This window comes from Phoenix dactylifera, chromosome 12 (assembly GCF_051530095.1).
Source record: "Phoenix dactylifera cultivar Ajwa chromosome 12, Ajwa_hap1_PhDact_Kaust_v1.1, whole genome shotgun sequence".
Classification (NCBI taxonomy): Eukaryota; Viridiplantae; Streptophyta; class Magnoliopsida; order Arecales; family Arecaceae; genus Phoenix; species Phoenix dactylifera.
In genome coordinates, this window is record NC_143201.1 from 25513670 (window position 1) to 25532411 (window position 18742).

Sequence of the window (18742 nt, forward strand, 5' to 3'; positions counted from 1 at the left end):
CCACATGGACATGACATGGATAAGATATAATTTAGTAATGTTCTCTCACGTGGTAGCAGAATTTTGTTACAGTTCACAGGAAATTGGTGAGAGTAGTAGGAATCAAAGCTAACATTGGCTTTAGTCATAAGAAATTTGAGACATCATATGTGATGTATTGGAAAGATATCCTGCTAATGTAACTCCCAATATAACAGTGCACTAAAGGCTAAAGCATTTACTATATCCAACTCAGCTGAAGTACCTTCGATCTCACTCAAAAAAATAATTGTAATAATAATTCAGAGTGCATGACTTGGTCCAGCCTGCTTGAAGGGGTTATATTTTTTCATCAACTTGGTTAACAAATTCTTCTACGTGATTAGTTAGGCCGAGATAATTCTTCGCACCTGCCCGACCGGCTTACAGTCCTAGAAGTTCTAGACTCGACTAGGTTGGGCAGACATTGGCACGTTGGTGTCTGCTTTGACCGCAAGAACGTCGGCTGCCAAACCTATTCATGGAAAAGACCAGGATATGTACCCTAAAAGATTTGAAAGGAAGAGACCGGAACCAGAACAGAGCCCTCCCCGAGGAGGAGTGCTGTGCTCTGCGCGAGATCTTAGCGCCACCCCAACACGTAAACAAGTACAGCATTAGAGTATATGGCTCAAGTGGTGTGTGGATCTGCCCTTGTTTCTACCCCCAAAGAAGCCCGGCCGCAGGAGCCTGTGGAGCCTGGAGCTACGCCGCGCTGAACTCCTGAAGGAGGAGGGGGGGGGGGGGGGGGGGGGGGGGCGCGGGGCGCGTGGGGCCCGGACAGGAGGAGGAGAATGGGCGAGGAACGAGGCGGTCTTATCAGTTGGCAGCGTCGGTGGCACCGCCTTAGGTTTGGATAGCGCTTGTCGTTTCCATGGTTACGCTAACGATGTACGGCATGCACATATTTTTCTTCTAAAATGACTTTTCTCCTTTAAACTATGGAAACTGGTAGGCATGCTGATGGGGCAAGCGGTGGCCAAAGTCTATTTGTTTGACTTGACTTGGTCTTGTATTCTGGAATCCTGACGTGATAAGTGTGACATAAACACGTCCGGTGGTATTAACATTTCAGACACAGCTGGCAGCAAATAGTTAAAGAATGATGATGATATGGTGCCAATTTTGAGAATAGAATAGATGAATGATCTAGATGGGAGTGGTAATGGGTGGAGAATGGCCTACTGGTCGAGATGATCCGATCTTTTGGGGTGTGGGATAGGATTGTTTGTTCGTAGAGGAGGGAGGAAGGGCCCCCGGTTCATCCTAATAGAGAAATTATTAGGTGAATCAGAATAACCATAGATTTAAGATAAAATCATCCTAAATTATTGCTAGTTCATATTAAAAAGTAAATGGAGAGAGAAAAATAAAATGATTTTATTCTAAGTCTACGATATATCTGATCTATCTAATAATTTTTCATCCTAACGTATTTATTATACCTGTTGTTTTGTCATGATCCTTGCTCGTGCGTATGCTACGCCACTGCATCGTATGCAGGGGCGGCCCAATACATTTGGGGGCCTAAGGCGAATCCAATAGATGAGGCCTTTTTTTTAATAATAAAATTTTAAATAAGTATAAAATATTTTTTAAAAATGATATAAAAATAGATAGTAATCAAGTATAATATTCCAATAAAGATACACGAATCTAATAAGGATAGATAAGAAGTCTTTTCAATTTAATATAATTTTTGAATGAAAATATAGAAAAGTAATTAACCTAAGAAAAGAGCCATGAAACTGATTAAATAACTGAGATAATGCTTAATAATACTTTTATTCTGTCAAGTAAGAGTAGAATAGGAAAAGATCATCCTATCACTTCATGGTCAAGATAAAGAAATTATGGAAATTATGGTAAAGCAAGAGCAGAATTTGTCCAGGCCTTTTCTAGAAAAGAAAGTAGGGGCATTATGGAAAATTCACCCGATCTAATTAATAAAAATCCCATCCCACCATCTCCCTTTCAAAGTGAGTACCCTTACTTGGTGAGTACCGAAGCAGCTACTGCAGCATCACAGCACAGCAGCCATTCAACACCCCCCCCCCCCCCCTCTTCCCTCCTTTTCTCTCTCTACCCTCCAAGAAGTCCATCTCCAATCCCCCTATCTTTCTTCCCGATGGCCCAGGTGGATCAGGAGTATTGTGAGGGAAGGAAAACCAAGACCAAAACCAAAAAAGAGAAGGGATGAAAGATAAGAGTGGCTTCAGGCGGGTATCAAGCCAACCAAATCCCTCCTCTCTCTCTCTCTCTCTCTCTCTCTCTCTCCCCCTCCACCCAAAACAAAACTACTGTCCCCAACTTCCCAAATTGCTCCTCTGCAGGCCAGAAAACTCTCCACCTCCCTTCCATCAAGGGGGAAGACTCGTAGCCAGCTCCTGTTTCTGTTTTAAAAGGGGCCTTTGCTTCCTTTTGATCACGGTGCCAAAAACTTCCCCCTCTCTCTCTCAATTTCTTTTCTCCCTTCACCTCCCGGGGCCTTCCATTGGCCCGGGGCCTTAGGCGACCGCCTCGATCGCCTAAGGCTCGGGCCGGCTCTGATCGTATGCGCTTGAGCTTGTTTTATTAGCCTATACACCATCTTTCATCTCCACGTGGGAGCCAAAATTATACCAAACTTTTAAGGCTTGAACTATTTCTTATGCTGTATCTATTTCGCTATGGAGAGAAAGAGTAAGTAACCTAAACGCATGTATTTAACTTATCAAACAAACGGTGCTACGTGTCTTGACTAAGGATGGTGTCGCATGTGGAGATTTTTTTTTTATTTTTTTTGTTGATAAGAGCAATGCATGATGCATATAAAGTTGTTTATTGAAGGTAGTGCATAGGCCTAAGTACAAGTTTGCTATATAAAATTTATCTTTGAGGTGGAACATAGATCGAGTCTAACAAAAATTCTGCCTTCATGATGAACATTGAAATATTTGAGTTATTATTTTTCTATAATAGCCTACATATATATGATCTTTTAATATTTTATCATTACACCGAAGAGGGTTTGTTTGTGAGGACTTGGCTGGTGGCTTCTCATTCAGTGTACATATACACCGGAATTTGGTCACGCGAACTAGCTCCAAGTTGGACAATGGAAATCAGTGGGCAAGGATAAAGGGTTGGTTCTCGTCAACAATTATGATGCAATTTGTACAAAAAAAATAGTTGACAATCAAATTATAAAAGATTTCAACACGAGTACACAACACCATTAAATATTGCACAAAAATCACCGGTGTATCAAAAAATATTGAAAGCAAGCCCCTATGAGATTTTAATGATCACGCGCAATACTAAACCTAAATCAAAGCCAAAAATAATTGTCTTTCTAACTTTATTTCCCTCCTATTTATGAAAGTGCTTACGAGAATTAAATACATCGATCTGTTCGCCGAAAAGCAAATGTGTAGCTCTTAGACATCTATTAAAATTCAACCATGATGATGTTTAGCATGGAATGCATCTTGCTATCAATGCATGCTTATATTAATGGATGGTCATTTAAAAGACCTGGTTTGCTTTAGTTTTTTGTAAGCAATTTATGGTGCAACATTCAAAGAGCATGGATACAACTATTTTTGGGATACTAATTGATAAAACGACGACTGCTTGATGCTACTCGGCTACGCTTCTATTATCATGATTATTAATTATAGCATCTTCCCCTATTTAAAACAATTTGCATCAATGTGGGTCAAAAGCCTCCTTCAGTACCCTCTCCCTAGAAGGCATAATTCAGATTTAAGTGCACATGTATTATTGATTATAATAATAGTATAAAATGTTTTAAAATATTAAATTTTGAATATTTTGGTGTAAACTTATTTCAAGCTTTTACATTGTTGACGCATTTCCTTTCCCCCCAATGGATGGATGTGAATTCAAATGATAGCTTTTTTTTTTCCCTTATCAAACACTTAATTTTGCATGAATACATCTGTACATGTCATAATCTAATGATTTATCCTAACTGATAATTAATATCATGCATCAAAAAATAAAATTCCAATCATAGAAAAATTATCTTCTCTCGTACCGTCAGCACATCCATCCTATGATCTTGCAGCCCATGTGCACATGATTTGGCATAAGCCTTTCCATCAAAAATTCATGGGAATCATTATAATTGGGCCCACCGATCTTGAATGTTTACCGCCAGCTGTTCGTTTTTTCCCCCCAAAGAACCGTTACCTGGGGCCCACTAGCTGGCCGGCCCACGTGCGGTGCACGTGTCCAGATCCCCGTTAACCACCCTCCCTCCCTCGCCCCCGCGTCACTGTAGCCGCGGGGCTTGCTGCCACCGCGGCCTCCGCAGCCGGGTCTTCGAAATATTAAATTAGCGTCCGAATATCACTGTCAGACTTATTAACTAAATGTTATCTTTTTCTAGAGGACCGAGGACCGCTCGCGTGGAAGTGGGTGGAAGCGACGACTTTTTTTTTATTATTTTTCTCTTCTCAGAGGCACAGCTCTATCCCACTCTCTCTCTCTCTCTCTTCTCACCCCTTTGACATTTTGGCCAAAGTCAAGTGGGAAACGCAAACCCGGTTTCCGGGCCTTTGAAAAAAGACCGGCCGGTTTTGGCGACTTTAGGGGGATCCAATGCCCACCTCCACCTCTACCGAGCCCCACTCTTCCCCTTTTGCCCCTCCCCCGTATAAATTCCAACACCACTCTCTCTCTAAGAAAGTCAGCGCCGCTCCTTCCTCCCCTTCTGCCTTCCAGACCTCTTCTCTCTTCTCCTCTTCGACGCGGCCGCTTTCGTCCGTGAGATGGTTATATAGCTGGACTCCGAGGTCACATCTCGGGCCAAGCGCGAGTTCCAAGGCACCGGCTTTCTTTGTTTGATTTGGTTTGTTCTCTGCGGTGGCGATGGATGACGACAACTGGGATCTCCATGCGGTGGTGCGGAGCTGCAGGTTTACGGGGCCGGCGGCGACGACGGACCCGTTCTCTTCTTTCCCTCCGCCTTCGGACATCAAGGTGGAGGAGACGGGGCCGCTGGATGGAGGAGAGGGCTGCGGCGGCGGCTTCCCTTTGTGCTTCCCGGATATGCTGGAGTCCCGGAGCGTGCTCCAGGAGCTGGAGGAGCTCTGCAAGCCCTTCTTCTCCAAAGCCGAGCAGCAACCGCAGCGAAGCGGCCCTTCCTCGCCGCCGTCCTCCGCATCGCTCGCCGTCACCGGCGCCGGTTCCCTGGTCCCCGCCGTGGGGGCCACCCAGCAGCAGCACAGCAGGCAGCCCCACCGTCCCCCATCCCAGACCTCCCGCTCCAAAAGAAGGTAAGTGCTCCAAAAGAAGGTAATAAAATTCATTCGTCTAAAAAAGAGAAAAATGGGATCTTGGGCTTAAAAATCGGATCTTGATGTGAATTCCAGAAAGAACCAGCAGAAGAGGGTGGTGTGTCATGTCCCCGCCGACGGCCTCTCCTCCGATATGTGGGCCTGGCGGAAATATGGCCAGAAACCCATAAAGGGCTCGCCTTACCCCCGGTTAGTGCTGCATCCCATCCTCCCTCCCTGATTCCTTCTTCTAGTCTTTCTTGCTCCAAAAGAGAAGGGAAGTGCCAACTTTGCGGTGCGTCTTCTCTTGAAACAGGGGATACTATAGGTGCAGCAGTTCCAAGGGATGCTTGGCCCGGAAGCAGGTGGAACGAAGCCGGACGGACCCGGACATGTTCGTCATCACCTACACCGCCGAGCACAACCACCCGCTGCCCACCCACCGCAACTCCCTCGCCGGCAGCACCCGCCAAAAGTTCCCCCCTCCTCCCTCCTCCTCCACCGCCACCCCGCCGCCCGCTGCCGGCGACGGCGAGCACCTCCCTCCCGTCAATCCATCCTCAAGTCCACCGTCGTCCTCCACCGCCGCGGGCCTCTCCCCCACCACCCCTCTCACGGCCTCCATGGAGGATGAGCTCCTCCGCCGCGAACGCCCGCCCGGCAAGAGGGAGGACGGCGACGAGGTAGACGACGACGAGGAAGAAGAGGAAGAGGGAATGCTACTGGTAGAAGACATGGAAGTGATGGGCGAGGACAGCTTGCTCCTCATGGGCTTAGATGTGCCTTCCGGTGCCCCGACCGCCTCGGCTCCCATCTCCACGGCGGCGACGGAGGCCGTCGCCTCCACCTTCTTCGACGATGACGGCGACTTAGAGGAGCACTTCTTCCCTCCGCCATGGCTGTCCACCAGCAACAACAACGCGGCGGCCGCCGCGGGCGGTAGCTGATCACAACCCTCTGCTCCTCCTGCCATCAGACAGCACACACACACAGAGAGAGAGAGAGAGAGAGAGAGAGAGAGTGTGCAAGAGAGCATCTGATCCGTCCGTTTATATTTATCAAATCCCCTACCCATGCCTAGCGTTTTTTAGTTTAATTAAACTACATACAGAAAAAAAAGGCCAGAATTCCATGATTTCATGCTCTCTCTCTCTTTCCTCTCTCTCTGGAGCTAGAAACGGCAAAGCTTGTAATTTTGTTGACCTTTTTTTCTTTTGGTAAATTGTTCCTGTGTAAACATTACTTCTGTGATGATTCGGTCGCTCTTGTCCGATTGCTTTCCTTGGCTGTATTTCGGTTTAATTTTTATATTTCTCTGTGTTTGACTTTTGGTGTTGTCATGGATTCCCTGTGGGGGGAGTTTGGGTTGAGGGGGAGGCCATGGCCGGTCAACGCGGATCTGTGAAGCGGTTGTTTGTCCGTTTGTTAGTCTGGCTTTGAACCCACTGTTTTTAATGTTCTCGAAGAAATTACGTAATTGTTTTAATTGACTTGAGTTATCAATAAAGAAGAAAAAAAAGTCTTGCAAGACAGTTGTCGCTCTGGGCCCCACGCATAAAGGACTGGCCTCGTGTTGCCACGTAGAGACTCAGATGGAGGGATGGGGACGGGACGGGAGCCGGCCCGCCTTCACGGTTTTCTTTTTGGCAATCTCGCTGCCAACGGTTTTGCATTAATCTTCCGGTCATTAATTAGGAGATGACTAATTTAGTACTCAAATCGTTTGGTTTTGCTCGAAGATTCCATCACTCGCGGCTATATGACCGTTAACATAATTTAAATATCAGCTTTCGCATATTAGAATAATTTGATCGACAATCGTGATTGTATTAAACGATGCACATTCTGATCTCACTCTTGATCTATTCAAATTGCCATTCTCTGTGATTCCAAGCCAAATGCGCCAAACTCAACTTGTTGCCATGTAGCCATGTAGGCAAGCACCCACACATCTCTTAATTCTATCTCCATAAGGGAAAAAACTTATGCCTGCAAGCATGTATTTTAAGAATAGCCTCTATGAAGCTCACCCATGGCCAAACCACATCGTGCGCAATTTTATGCAAGCACGTAAGCATTGCAACACTCTTCACCAAAAATTACACCCATGCAACAGGTTTGCTTGGATTCATGCATTGTCCGCATATAAAAGAAATGGTTAGATAAAATTACTTTTTTTTCCTTTTTATCCTCACCAAATTTCGCAATTACGTAGGATTTTTGCCCTAGATTCTCATGTTATATTATTATGTTAACATTAGAGCCACCTAGTCTGACTACTCAAGCTCCATGCATGGTTAAATGTGAAAGATTTGCATTAAAAGAAACAAGCAAAGAATGTATGATCCACATGCTCGAGCAAATAAAAGAAGGGGAAAAAACACTCTAAACAAGTGTGGTTACCAAGATGTAAGTCAAATATGAAAATTTGAAATATGCAATGACTCATTTTAAAAAATTTTCAATTTCTAGTTTTTTTCAAAAAGTGCCAATGGATCCCACACAGAGTTCATATGAGTAAGGAAACTGTGAATAGACTGGCCAGGTTCTTATATTTTAAAAAATCAAATTGATATTTTCTCTCCTCTTGCCTAGAAGAAAAAGGGCATGACAACTTTATTTAGTGGATAGTATTTTCCCATTCTTTCCAACAAAAAAATATTTCTATTCTCGATAAATAAACCTTCTTGGTTCTTTTTTACTCTTTTTTCCGAACTAGAATATATATGTTTATGCGGGTGAAACAAAAGTGAATGCTGGACACTTTTTGAAAGCAGTGCTAATTTGAAAAAGTGAAAATTTTTACTTTTATTTTGTTGAGAAAGTAAACATTGATAAAGTGCACTTTAGTCATTTTGAATATTTAGCTGTAAGATAAAAAAGTCACTTTAAATATGTATTGAATGAATAATATATACTTGTTTTATTATCAATTTATTCTATTAATATTTAAATAGTATCATTTACAGTGTAAGATAATAATATCATCAACATTTATTATCATAATATAACAATCATAGTTAAAATAAAATAATTAATAATAATAAGTTAACAACAAATAGCGATTAACCATTATAATAAATAACGTTAAAATAATAATATAAATATTATCATATTCTAATATAACATACTATAATAATAATATTAATAGTAATTATTATAATATAATATTTATCAATAGTAAAATAATCCATCTGTCCAACCCTCTCCCTTCCTTTTTTTCCAAAAATTGCTGAAATTCATTTTAGGCCCCAAAGTGATTTTTGGATCTCATTTTTGCAGCCAAGTGACTGCAGGTGGTTGAAAATTCACTTTGTAAAAATGACTTCCTACATTCTCAGGGCTAGCCAAATACACCCCTAAAGAATTAAAGCACACCTACCTAATGTGATTGTATGCTAATCAAGTCTTGTACATGAACCAAAAAAATTCTTTAATTATTTAGAAGATCCCAGCTATCAATCTCGCTCTTGCATTTTTGCACAGGTCTCACGCTAGCATATGTATTGGAGGGATGGAATGCCTTTTCGAAGAGATGGGCTCTACGCCATCACCGGCGTCCTTTGCTCGTACGTAACAGAATTCTTTGCTCTTAGCCGCCGCTTTTTTTTTAAAAAAATATATTGGCGGCTCATATTACTCTCGCAAGATCACAAACAATTACATTACTAACAAAAAGACTACATAAAGCAGAAAGAATGCTCACACCTAAACACTCCGTTGTTTAATTACATTCTAAAGCCAGAATTCACATGCTCCCTCGTGCTTTGTTGACACGCTTGAGCTGACGATCCGCACGTATTTGCACGCAGGCACCATGCACCGCGCCCGTTTCGCACAAGCCGGCATTAGATGGCGGTTAGCCTGCATGCCATGCGACCAGGGGCGGCCCAATACATTTGGGGGCCTAAGGCGAATCCAATAGATGAGGCCTTTTTTTTAATAATAAAATTTTAAATAAGTATAAAATATTTTTTAAAAATGATATAAAAATAGATAGTAATCAAGTATAATATTCCAATAAAGATACACGAATCTAATAAGGATAGATAAGAAGTCTTTTCAATTTAATATAATTTTTGAATGAAAATATAGAAAAGTAATTAACCTAAGAAAAGAGCCATGAAACTGATTAAATAACTGAGATAATGCTTAATAATACTTTTATTCTGTCAAGTAAGAGTAGAATAGGAAAAGATCATCCTATCACTTCATGGTCAAGATAAAGAAATTATGGAAATTATGGTAAAGCAAGAGCAGAATTTGTCCAGGCCTTTTCTAGAAAAGAAAGTAGGGGCATTATGGAAAATTCACCCGATCTAATTAATAAAAATCCCATCCCACCATCTCCCTTTCAAAGTGAGTACCCTTACTTGGTGAGTACCGAAGCAGCTACTGCAGCATCACAGCACAGCAGCCATTCAACACCCCCCCCCCCCCTCTTCCCTCCTTTTCTCTCTCTACCCTCCAAGAAGTCCATCTCCAATCCCCCTATCTTTCTTCCCGATGGCCCAGGTGGATCAGGAGTATTGTGAGGGAAGGAAAACCAAGACCAAAACCAAAAAAGAGAAGGGATGAAAGACAAGAGTGGCTTCAGGCGGGTATCAAGCCAACCAAATCCCTCCTCTCTCTCTCTCTCTCTCTCTCTCCCCCTCCACCCAAAACAAAACTACTGTCCCCAACTTCCCAAATTGCTCCTCTGCAGGCCAGAAAACTCTCCACCTCCCTTCCATCAAGGGGGAAGACTCGTAGCCAGCTCCTGTTTCTGTTTTAAAAGGGGCCTTTGCTTCCTTTTGATCACGGTGCCAAAAACTTCCCCCTCTCTCTCTCAATTTCTTTTCTCCCTTCACCTCCCGGGGCTTTCCATTGGCCCGGGGCCTTAGGCGACCGCCTCGATCGCCTAAGGCTCGGGCCGGCTCTGCATGCGACCAACATGAGGTGCATTCCAAGTGTACGGGAATCCATGCGGAAAAGTCTAAGCTCACAAGCCTGCGACACCTTGTAAGTTGTAACAGATCCATCTTTTCAAGGACCGAGGGATGTACTAAATGGAATAAAATCCATGCCTCAACAACAGTTGATAGGATAGCTGTCAAGGACCAATAATCATCTCTCATGCTGAAAGTTAGGTCAGCTCTCTCACACGAGGTGAAGCGAAATTTGTGATCAGAAATTCCTATAGTCTAATTTTCGACACCTCAATTCCTAAAGTGGAATTGAGGACCAACTTTGGCAAGCATTAGCTGTGCTTGGCATGCCTTGAGAGCGGACTCCATTCTCGTAGCAAGCGACTCTGCCACCGTGATCTTTTGAATCGAGAAGCAAGCTAGAACGATGGGTACATATCCCTTGTTACAGAACATTTGGAACCTATTAAGAGGGAGCACTTATCTATCGTGAGACATATCTATCACGAAGCAAATGGTGCTACAGACTAGGTAACCCCTTTTGTAGCTCATCACTTCGATAATGTGCTGTGAACAGATTGTTTCCTTGCCTCGGGGGCATTTCAGAATATATAACTTCTTTGTTTCTTTAGATGGATTCATACTAAAACAGTGTGAATTATCTATTTTAGAAAAGAAAAAAAAAAAGTAATCTCAAAGAGTGAATTTAAAACACAAGAGTATGCAACAGCCTACTAAAAGTGATGATGGCACACTGCTTAATAAGGATTTGCAATGGAGGTGGACGGCAAAGATTGTCAACTCGAGCATCAGTTTCAGGAAGTAATATGGACTACTATTGGAGCTGGATAAAGATATCCATCAACAAGAGCATCAATTATTAGAACCATCTCGATCCCAGGTCAATCCAAGGATATCCAACCTGACCACACACTTTACAGGTAAAAGATTCAGCAAAACATTGGGGTGGATTAAAGAGTTAACAAAGATATTCTGAGTGTTAAAAGCATCCAGATAAATAGGCAGGCCTCAGCAAATTTCAACAAAGTATGGATTGCCTATGAAATAGAATAAGAGAATGTGTCTATTTCACTAAGTTGACAAAGATATAACATCAGGAAAAGAGTTACTTAAAACATTTGAGAGAAAAATGTATTGCTTTTGATAGCTAAAAATATCAAGATGGGAAGGCTGATAGAGGTTGGAAGGTTTAGTTTATTTAAGTTGCATCAAATACCTACACAAAAACCAACAGTTGCTTGCGAGAATACGTTCACATATATCATGTAAGTATTTACACCAAGACATGGGGTTAATAGCAACGATATCATCAATCTTTGTGTTGTCAAAAACTTTTCATGTGTAACAACAGCTCAAGAAATGAGGAGACCTATATGCTTTGCAACTCTCAATGGAGTATACCAAATTAAGATTTAACTGATTTGAATGGTGAGTGGGAGGATTACAGGATCATCGTTAAGTCCTATACAAGAAGGTATATCACCCTTCAGCTTCACAAACAACAACATTAGATAAGTAGACAACAATTGCACAAAACTTTGACCAAAGGTGCCGCTCCATATGAATAACATGGTCCCCAAGTGATTTGTACTTGAAAGGCCAAAATAGCCAGCATTCATATTATCTTCCCAGCCTATCCCTTTCTCCACTAGTTGTAAAGAAGATAAAACTGACAAGAACCCAATACCAAATCTTTAAGACAATTGCATGATGTCATCCTCATAATACTTATGGGACAGCATCAATAAGGAGCTCTAATGGATTCCAGGAGAAAACCAAAAGTTTCCCAGTTAAATCTGGCACTACATAGATCATTTGTAGCTTGACTCCAGGGGTGGCAATGAACTTAAAACTCACCATGTAAGGAGCTTTAATGGAATCCAGGAGAAAACCATCAGTAAGAAGCTTTAATGGTGCGACAGGCTATCTAACTAGCTTTAATGGTGCACCATCAGTAAGAAGCTTTAATGGATTCCAGGAGAAAGCCAGGAGTTTCACAGTTCCAATCTGGCATACTATGTAGATATTTGTAGCTTGTCTCCACGGATTGCAATGAACTTACAACTCACTATGTCCACCTCCATCCTATGATCACCACCACAAGCAGCAGTTGTTCTATTATTTGGACTTTTATAGGCTTCCGCAGAAAGAAGTTTTCTTCCTTCAGCAAACAGACCGCCAAAATAACTGAAGTAACACAATCAGAGATCCTTCCATCTAGCTGCTATGTATCATTAGTAATTTACATTTTGGTGCATGACAAACAATGATTTTGAGGATTATTCACTACTCCCTCATTCATCCATTCTGTATTTCTCCAGTACCAGTTGGTTCTTCTAGCACAATACTTATGACACCCAAATCAAATAAAAACAAGTCCCACCTAGCAATGATAAAATTTTCAAAGAATTTGACCATTAATCTCAAGAATATATAATTAGCTACATCCAATAATTCTGATAATAATAACAGATATATACTATGATGAGTCTCACTTTGAACCAGGTCAGCACTAATGCCTCATCTATATGGCAAGAATTGCATAATGACTCATGATGATTCCTGGTACCTTAGGGCACGATGTTGAGCCAAATGCCCATCTCTATACAATATAATACAAGGTGCATCGTTGATAAATTTTGGCATCTAGATAGCCCACAATAGGGATGCTGGTGAAGAAGGCCGATTGCATTGTCATCCAAAACTTGGACTTTTCTTAAGAAAGTGGAGAAGAAAATGAAGGGGCAGGATTTCTGCTTGATGATCGTCTTGATAAGCAAAACAGAATGAACACATAGGATATTGTGAAAAGATGATCATGCAATGAAGACATTAAGGGAGTGGAGACTGGAGACACAATAAGTATATCAAGGAGCACCAAGACAATGGAGAAAGAAAGGAGAGAGAGGAACTACAAGCTGAGGAAGTAGGCTTAGCAAGTCTGCTAAGTTGCAAACTTATGATATCGTCCTCCTTTTATCATGTCTTAAAGCCGGTTGCCTTCTCTCTCCCTAACCAAATCTTCTCACAACCGCAGTTCTACTTCATGGAACTAAAACTTGGTCATTCATCATCTAAAAGTTTTCTGGAAAAAAAAAAGATTCAATGCTAGAAACATAGAAAAAGATGTAACGGCAGAGGCTAAAGATTAGTCCCAAGAAATCGATATGTTTCTAGGCTTCATAGCAAAGACCTCCAAAGGATACATACATGCATCTAACTCGTTGTCCTACCCCCTGGAAAAACAAATACCACTCAGCTCAAACCAAAAGCATTTGTATGACAAGCTTTCAAAGAACACTTTCATGCATTTTAAGAGTGCGAGAAACAAGCCAATTTATTACTTTCAGGGAAGATATAAAGTTAGATGGTTAAACGTTTTTTAGTGTAAAATAAAGAATATTATAGTAAAAAGATTCATATCCATTTCCATTCTTCAAGGGGCAGCTTTTTCTTGGAAAAAAAAAAGTGCTGAACCATCCATGCAGAGGAAGAAGAAAAAGAAGAAAATGTCAGGTAAAACTAGCAGAAAGACCTGGTTGTCGAAAGCAAAATTCACACTTAGCATGTGTCTTCCGATGGTCTCCCAGCTGTCTCAACATTCTCAGCAGCAGCAGCTGCTGCTGTGGCAGCCTCATACAAGCCCATTGTCTGGAGCTTATTCAGAAACCTGTCAACATCAGCTGCACTTATTCTGTATGGTGTGTAAGCTGCACCTGAAAATGATCGGCTTTCTACTTCTTGTTTGTACTCTGATAGAGCCTCGTTGATGGCAACCCCCACATGTCCAAATTGTTTGCAGAATTTAGGAGTAACCTGCCAGCATCTAGAAATCATTTCGGATTCTGAAGAACACGAAGAATAGAGTTCAGTACTAACCTTAGCATGATGAGGGTGTTGTAACATGCCCAGCAAGTCATGGTAAACTAGCACCTGTATGGGATGGATGTAAATTGGTGTAACTATGGCATTAAAATATGTTTTGGAGACTCAGCAGCAAAAGAAGAAGCAGGATGAGGAGGAGGAAAACTTCAGCATTCAGAAATACAACCAAAATATAAGTTCAAAAACAAGGTTAAGTTTACATATTAGAAAGCCTACGAGACAAAACATTTTGACTACTACGGTTGAAATCAATTCGTACATTGTCAGTTTCAGTTATGTCATCAAATGAGATAACAGACGTCTTCAAGTTCCTTATCAACACAACCTTTCACGACGTTCATCTACAGTTGAAGTCCGCAATCCTTTATTCTGATTCTTCCAAATCCACCTCTCATATTATCAAGATAACCTTTCTTGTTAGACAAACTAGTAGCGGATAGCATGGTAGCAGGATTGTACTTCCCAACTCAAGTTCATGGGCACGAATAATAAATTGCCAGGTCTTGTGATTTTAATATTTTTCCTCCAAGCATCTAACAAAATTTAGAAAAGTTTCAGCTGGAATCCATATAGCACTTGATAGCTGTACAAAACCAACCAAAGGTGGCGAACTGCCACTCTTTAAATTAACAATAAGCAACTTCAGCACAAAACAGCAGGCTAAAGAATGAACTAACTGAGGCACGGCACAAAAGCAACAAGGGTGCAATAACCCCTCCCCCACATCCAAAAAAAGAAAAAAATGGAAATTGAAGAGATCTCTGATTTTCAGAGATCAGTTTACTTCTCTTGAAAGTGACTAGAGAAGGAAAAAAAATGGAGTTATACCCCACGAAGAACAAAAAGAATGAGTCACATGATCAGAAAGTAGTCCCATAAGCCTAACTGAATGAGCCCTTAATAACTTTTTGTCCTACCCCTAGCTTATGAAGACTAACAAATCTTCAAGATCACAAATTCTATAGAGATATCAATTGTTCATCACTGATTCCCTAAAATATGTACCCAAGGATTCTAATCACACGTTCTGATCATGAAAACCATCTGTATGCTAGGTGTACCTAATAACATCATCTCTTTGGTAAGAGAGTCTCAAAATGTTGAAAGTCATTAGCTTAAATTTAAGCATAGTTTTTAGCTTCCCAGACCTTACTCAATTCCTTGTAAAGGGAAATTCTCTAGTCTACATATTCAGCTTATGAATTGAAGTACTCCACCACTGCAGATTCGAAATCCAACATTTCGGTAAGGAAATACTTTCTTTCCAAAACAGGTAGCAGAAAGAGCTTCAGATCCTCCAATAATGTTTCCCATCCTCTAACACGAGCATCCAAGGGCATATTGGTTTGATGTGCGTCTCTGGCATTTGATTATATTCCCGAGTTACCTCTTGCACCTTTTCAGTTTTTTTGTTTTGCTGCAAGGACCACTTCTTCCTCTCATACATAATCACATGTTCTTTTATATTGCTCTCTTTGCCCCTTTTTTTTCACTTCATCCTAAAAACTTCATGTAATCATGTTTTGCTTTTCAGAGTACTTATCCATGCAATAATAGTACTAATGACAGTTATTTCATTCTATTAGCGGCTACCAAAGTAGTTATTTCACTGGCTTCTTGACTAATTAAAATCTCTCTCTCTCTCTTTGGCGACTACATCGCTTGAATCAATGCAAGTTTGGTTGACCATGCTCCATGAAACCTTCATGGCCGAAGCTTTCAATTTACTTGTCTGCAGTTCCTGTTTCCGGAATGGTCTGCACCATGATCATCTAGTACTCCAAATTAAAGACGACATTTCTTACACATAACTCTTACCACATCTAACAATTCTACTTTAAGGGTTTAGGAAATAAGATTTCCAGTCACTAACTTAGAGAAAACAATTCATCACTCAAATACAATAATATTATCACACTACAAAAAAATTGCCACAAGCAACAGATTGTGCATTCTACCCTCCCCTATAAATACACCCTTTAGCAATCTAGCAATAGATTGGCCTTTTTTTTATTATTCTTTAAGACACTTTCCTGCTAGAACTACTTGGACATTCTATCATACATTGCATATGGCAAAATAATCAAGCAAGCTCCTCATTAATGTTCCAACTCTTACAAGTCCTCTAACACTCATGCCTAGTAAAATATTATACCGATTTCACCAAGCATCCATCCGCAAATATTTTCACCAGGCAGCAGTACAATTGTCAATTTTTCTTTCTTTTATTTTAATAAAAAAAGAAGTATCTAAACAATTGCTACAAGCTATGTGACACTAATAACCATATTGATCTTATAATAGGTGTTCTCCATGCAATGATGATCCAAGAGGATTATCAGTCGCGATGTGGACTACTTTGGCCATTATGGTAGAGTTGAACAGAGTTCACAAGCGAGATTCGCTATATCGGAAAGCCGAATCACGAGCCAACTTTTAAAGATCATAGCTTGACCATACAATATTTAATTGAGATGATCTTTTTTTATAAAAAAAATCGGATACCTTCCTTAAATCGCGAGCTATTTTTTTTGGAAAAAGACTTTGATCAAATGTATCTTCCAATTTAAGAAGAATTAGGCAGAGCCACAAAAGGCAAAGTTGACGTAGAAGTCGAGAGATACCTTCTGTAAAATTTTTGTCTTTTTTATGTTTATTTCTACTAGTTATGTCTATTTTTGGAAAGCTAGTCCTGTTCGATCTAGAAAAAAAATCCAACCCAAATTATGTAAGAGCAGACCTCACTATCATACATAGAGGCTATATATCTTAATTTTTGGAAATCATCAATGAAAGAAAAGAGACGCAAATCCTATTTTCACCATTTTTTTCCACTTTTTCATAATTCTTGATAGATTCGAGTTAAGTGGATTGAAGAAATTGTTCCTCTCCTCGATCGAATCAAATGATCAGACAACTCTATTAGTACATCTCAAATTTCCTCTACCTCGATCAGGCTGTATTTTTCCTAGAATCTTCCTTGGTATCTTCCTTTTTATACTTAATTACTTTTTAAAAAATGATGATGGATTGGCATCAAGTGGACAGATTGTTCCGACTAAATTATAAAATAATTCCTAATTCTCTTTGTCCCTGGTCAAATAAAGAAGACAATCTGACTCCATGGCACCACAGGCGATACAAGTTTAATACCACCTAGTTAATGGAAAATATCGAACAGAAAAAGGAATCATTTATTCACTATCTCCACAAGTAATCTCAGAGTACAATCATCTTTTGCAGTCATCAAATGGATTAGGCAAGTCTTATCAAGCTATTCCACAAGCAATTTAAAGAATCTACACTTAACAAAAGGAAATATCAGTCTCAGTCACTGGATTCTAAGCATCCTAATCTTACAACATCATAAATGTATAAAGTGCCCCAATTGTAACATGTTTGGTTGTTTTGGACTTATCTATGTTGAGGAGCCACAAAGGATAGATACTTCTCATGTTCTTGTGCTTAATTTTGTTATATAAGAAACAAGATTAAAAGGATTTCTTATAGCCCTTTAGGTGAGAAAATTGGGGGCTGCAGATGAACGAACCTGACCGCTGCAGAATGGCCCGGCCCCAATGCCGATTGTTGGAATCTTGAGGGCAGAAGTAGTTGCTGCCGCCACCGGTGCGGGCACACACTCCAAGACAACCGAGAAGCATCCGGCCTCCTGCAAGGCGAGCGCGGTCTCCACAACCTGCACCACAGCCTTCCACTTACCTATTAAATCCAAAAAAGATGGACCGTTTAACCATCAAAGTGGCTAAAAGGAGAGACCTTGACGGCACTGGCGACCGTCTTGCCCTAGGGCCTGAAGCCGCCGAGCACGCTGATGGCCTGCGCAGTTAGACCGACGTGCCCCATGACCGAAATCCCGGCCTCGACGATCGCCTTGGCCGCCGTGATTCTAGAGGGGGCGCCCCCTTCTATCTTGATGGCGTCCATCCCCCCTTCCTTGAGGAACCTCACCGCCGTGTCCACCGCCTGCCCTTGCCATCAGTCTAAGAAAGATTAACAAGAAACGAAATTTAAAAAAGGGATTTTCTTTTGCCCTATCCGAGAGAGGGGAAGAGGTGAAGACCTGGGAGGGAGAAGATTCATAGGAGCCGAAGGGAAGGTCGCCGACAAGGAGGGGGCAGGAGGCGCCGCGGGCGACGGCGCGGCAGTGGACGAGCATCTGGTCGACGGAGATGGGGAGCGTCGTGTCGTGGCCGTGGACGACCATGGCGGCGGAGTCGCCGGCGACGCAGACGTCGATGCCGGCGGAGTCGATGTGGACGGCCGAGGGGTAGTCGTAGGCGGTCACCACAGTGATTGGGTCGCCACGCCGGTGCTTCTGCCGGAGGTGGTTGACCGTCACGCGCTGGCTCGGGCTCTGCGGTTTCGGCCAGGCGTAGACCGTGTTCTCCGGCAAGTTGCTCGTCAGCCGCCTTGCCATCCGCCGCAGCATGTTTTTTCGCTTTTTGTCTTCCTTGGTTTTAGCCTGCACTTCTTCTTCCGCTTCCAGCTCGATTTGGATTCGGCTCCTACGTCTTAGCATCGGGCTTGTTTAGACTTCAGATTTTAAGCAAGAGAGAGATGGATGGAAGTTAAATATTATTTATAAATAATTATAATGTCTCATAT

General features: G+C 41.6%; 2 protein-coding genes across 5 annotated transcripts; one reads left to right on the forward strand and one right to left on the reverse strand.

The window, feature by feature from the left end:
* The first annotated feature begins 4687 nt into the window (after positions 1 to 4687).
* LOC103712469 (WRKY transcription factor 22-like) lies at positions 4688 to 6629 on the forward strand. The gene is made up of 3 exons (XM_026805235.4): positions 4688 to 5303; positions 5400 to 5513; positions 5620 to 6629. Exons 1-3 carry the CDS (start codon positions 4897 to 4899, stop codon positions 6248 to 6250), a joined length of 1152 nt encoding a protein of 383 aa, XP_026661036.3. The 5' UTR covers positions 4688 to 4896; the 3' UTR covers positions 6251 to 6629.
* Positions 6630 to 11605: 4976 nt separating this feature from the next.
* Positions 11606 to 18742, reverse strand: LOC103712556 (3-methyl-2-oxobutanoate hydroxymethyltransferase 1, mitochondrial). 4 transcript variants are annotated; one of them, XM_088709345.2, is made up of 5 exons: positions 18198 to 18742; positions 17894 to 18117; positions 17667 to 17813; positions 14111 to 14164; positions 11606 to 14047 (listed from the first exon to the last, which is right to left on the reverse strand). In XM_088709345.2, the coding sequence occupies exons 1-2, from the start codon at positions 18654 to 18656 to the stop codon at positions 18082 to 18084; spliced, it is 495 nt and encodes a 164-aa protein (XP_088565471.1). In that variant the 5' UTR covers positions 18657 to 18742; the 3' UTR covers positions 11606 to 14047; positions 14111 to 14164; positions 17667 to 17813; positions 17894 to 18081. The 4 variants fall into 4 exon arrangements, with proteins under 4 accessions (XP_088565471.1, XP_088565469.1, XP_088565470.1 ...); XM_088709343.2 differs by having other exon boundaries at positions 13595 to 14047; positions 17894 to 18100; positions 18198 to 18725; XM_088709344.2 differs by having other exon boundaries at positions 13595 to 14164.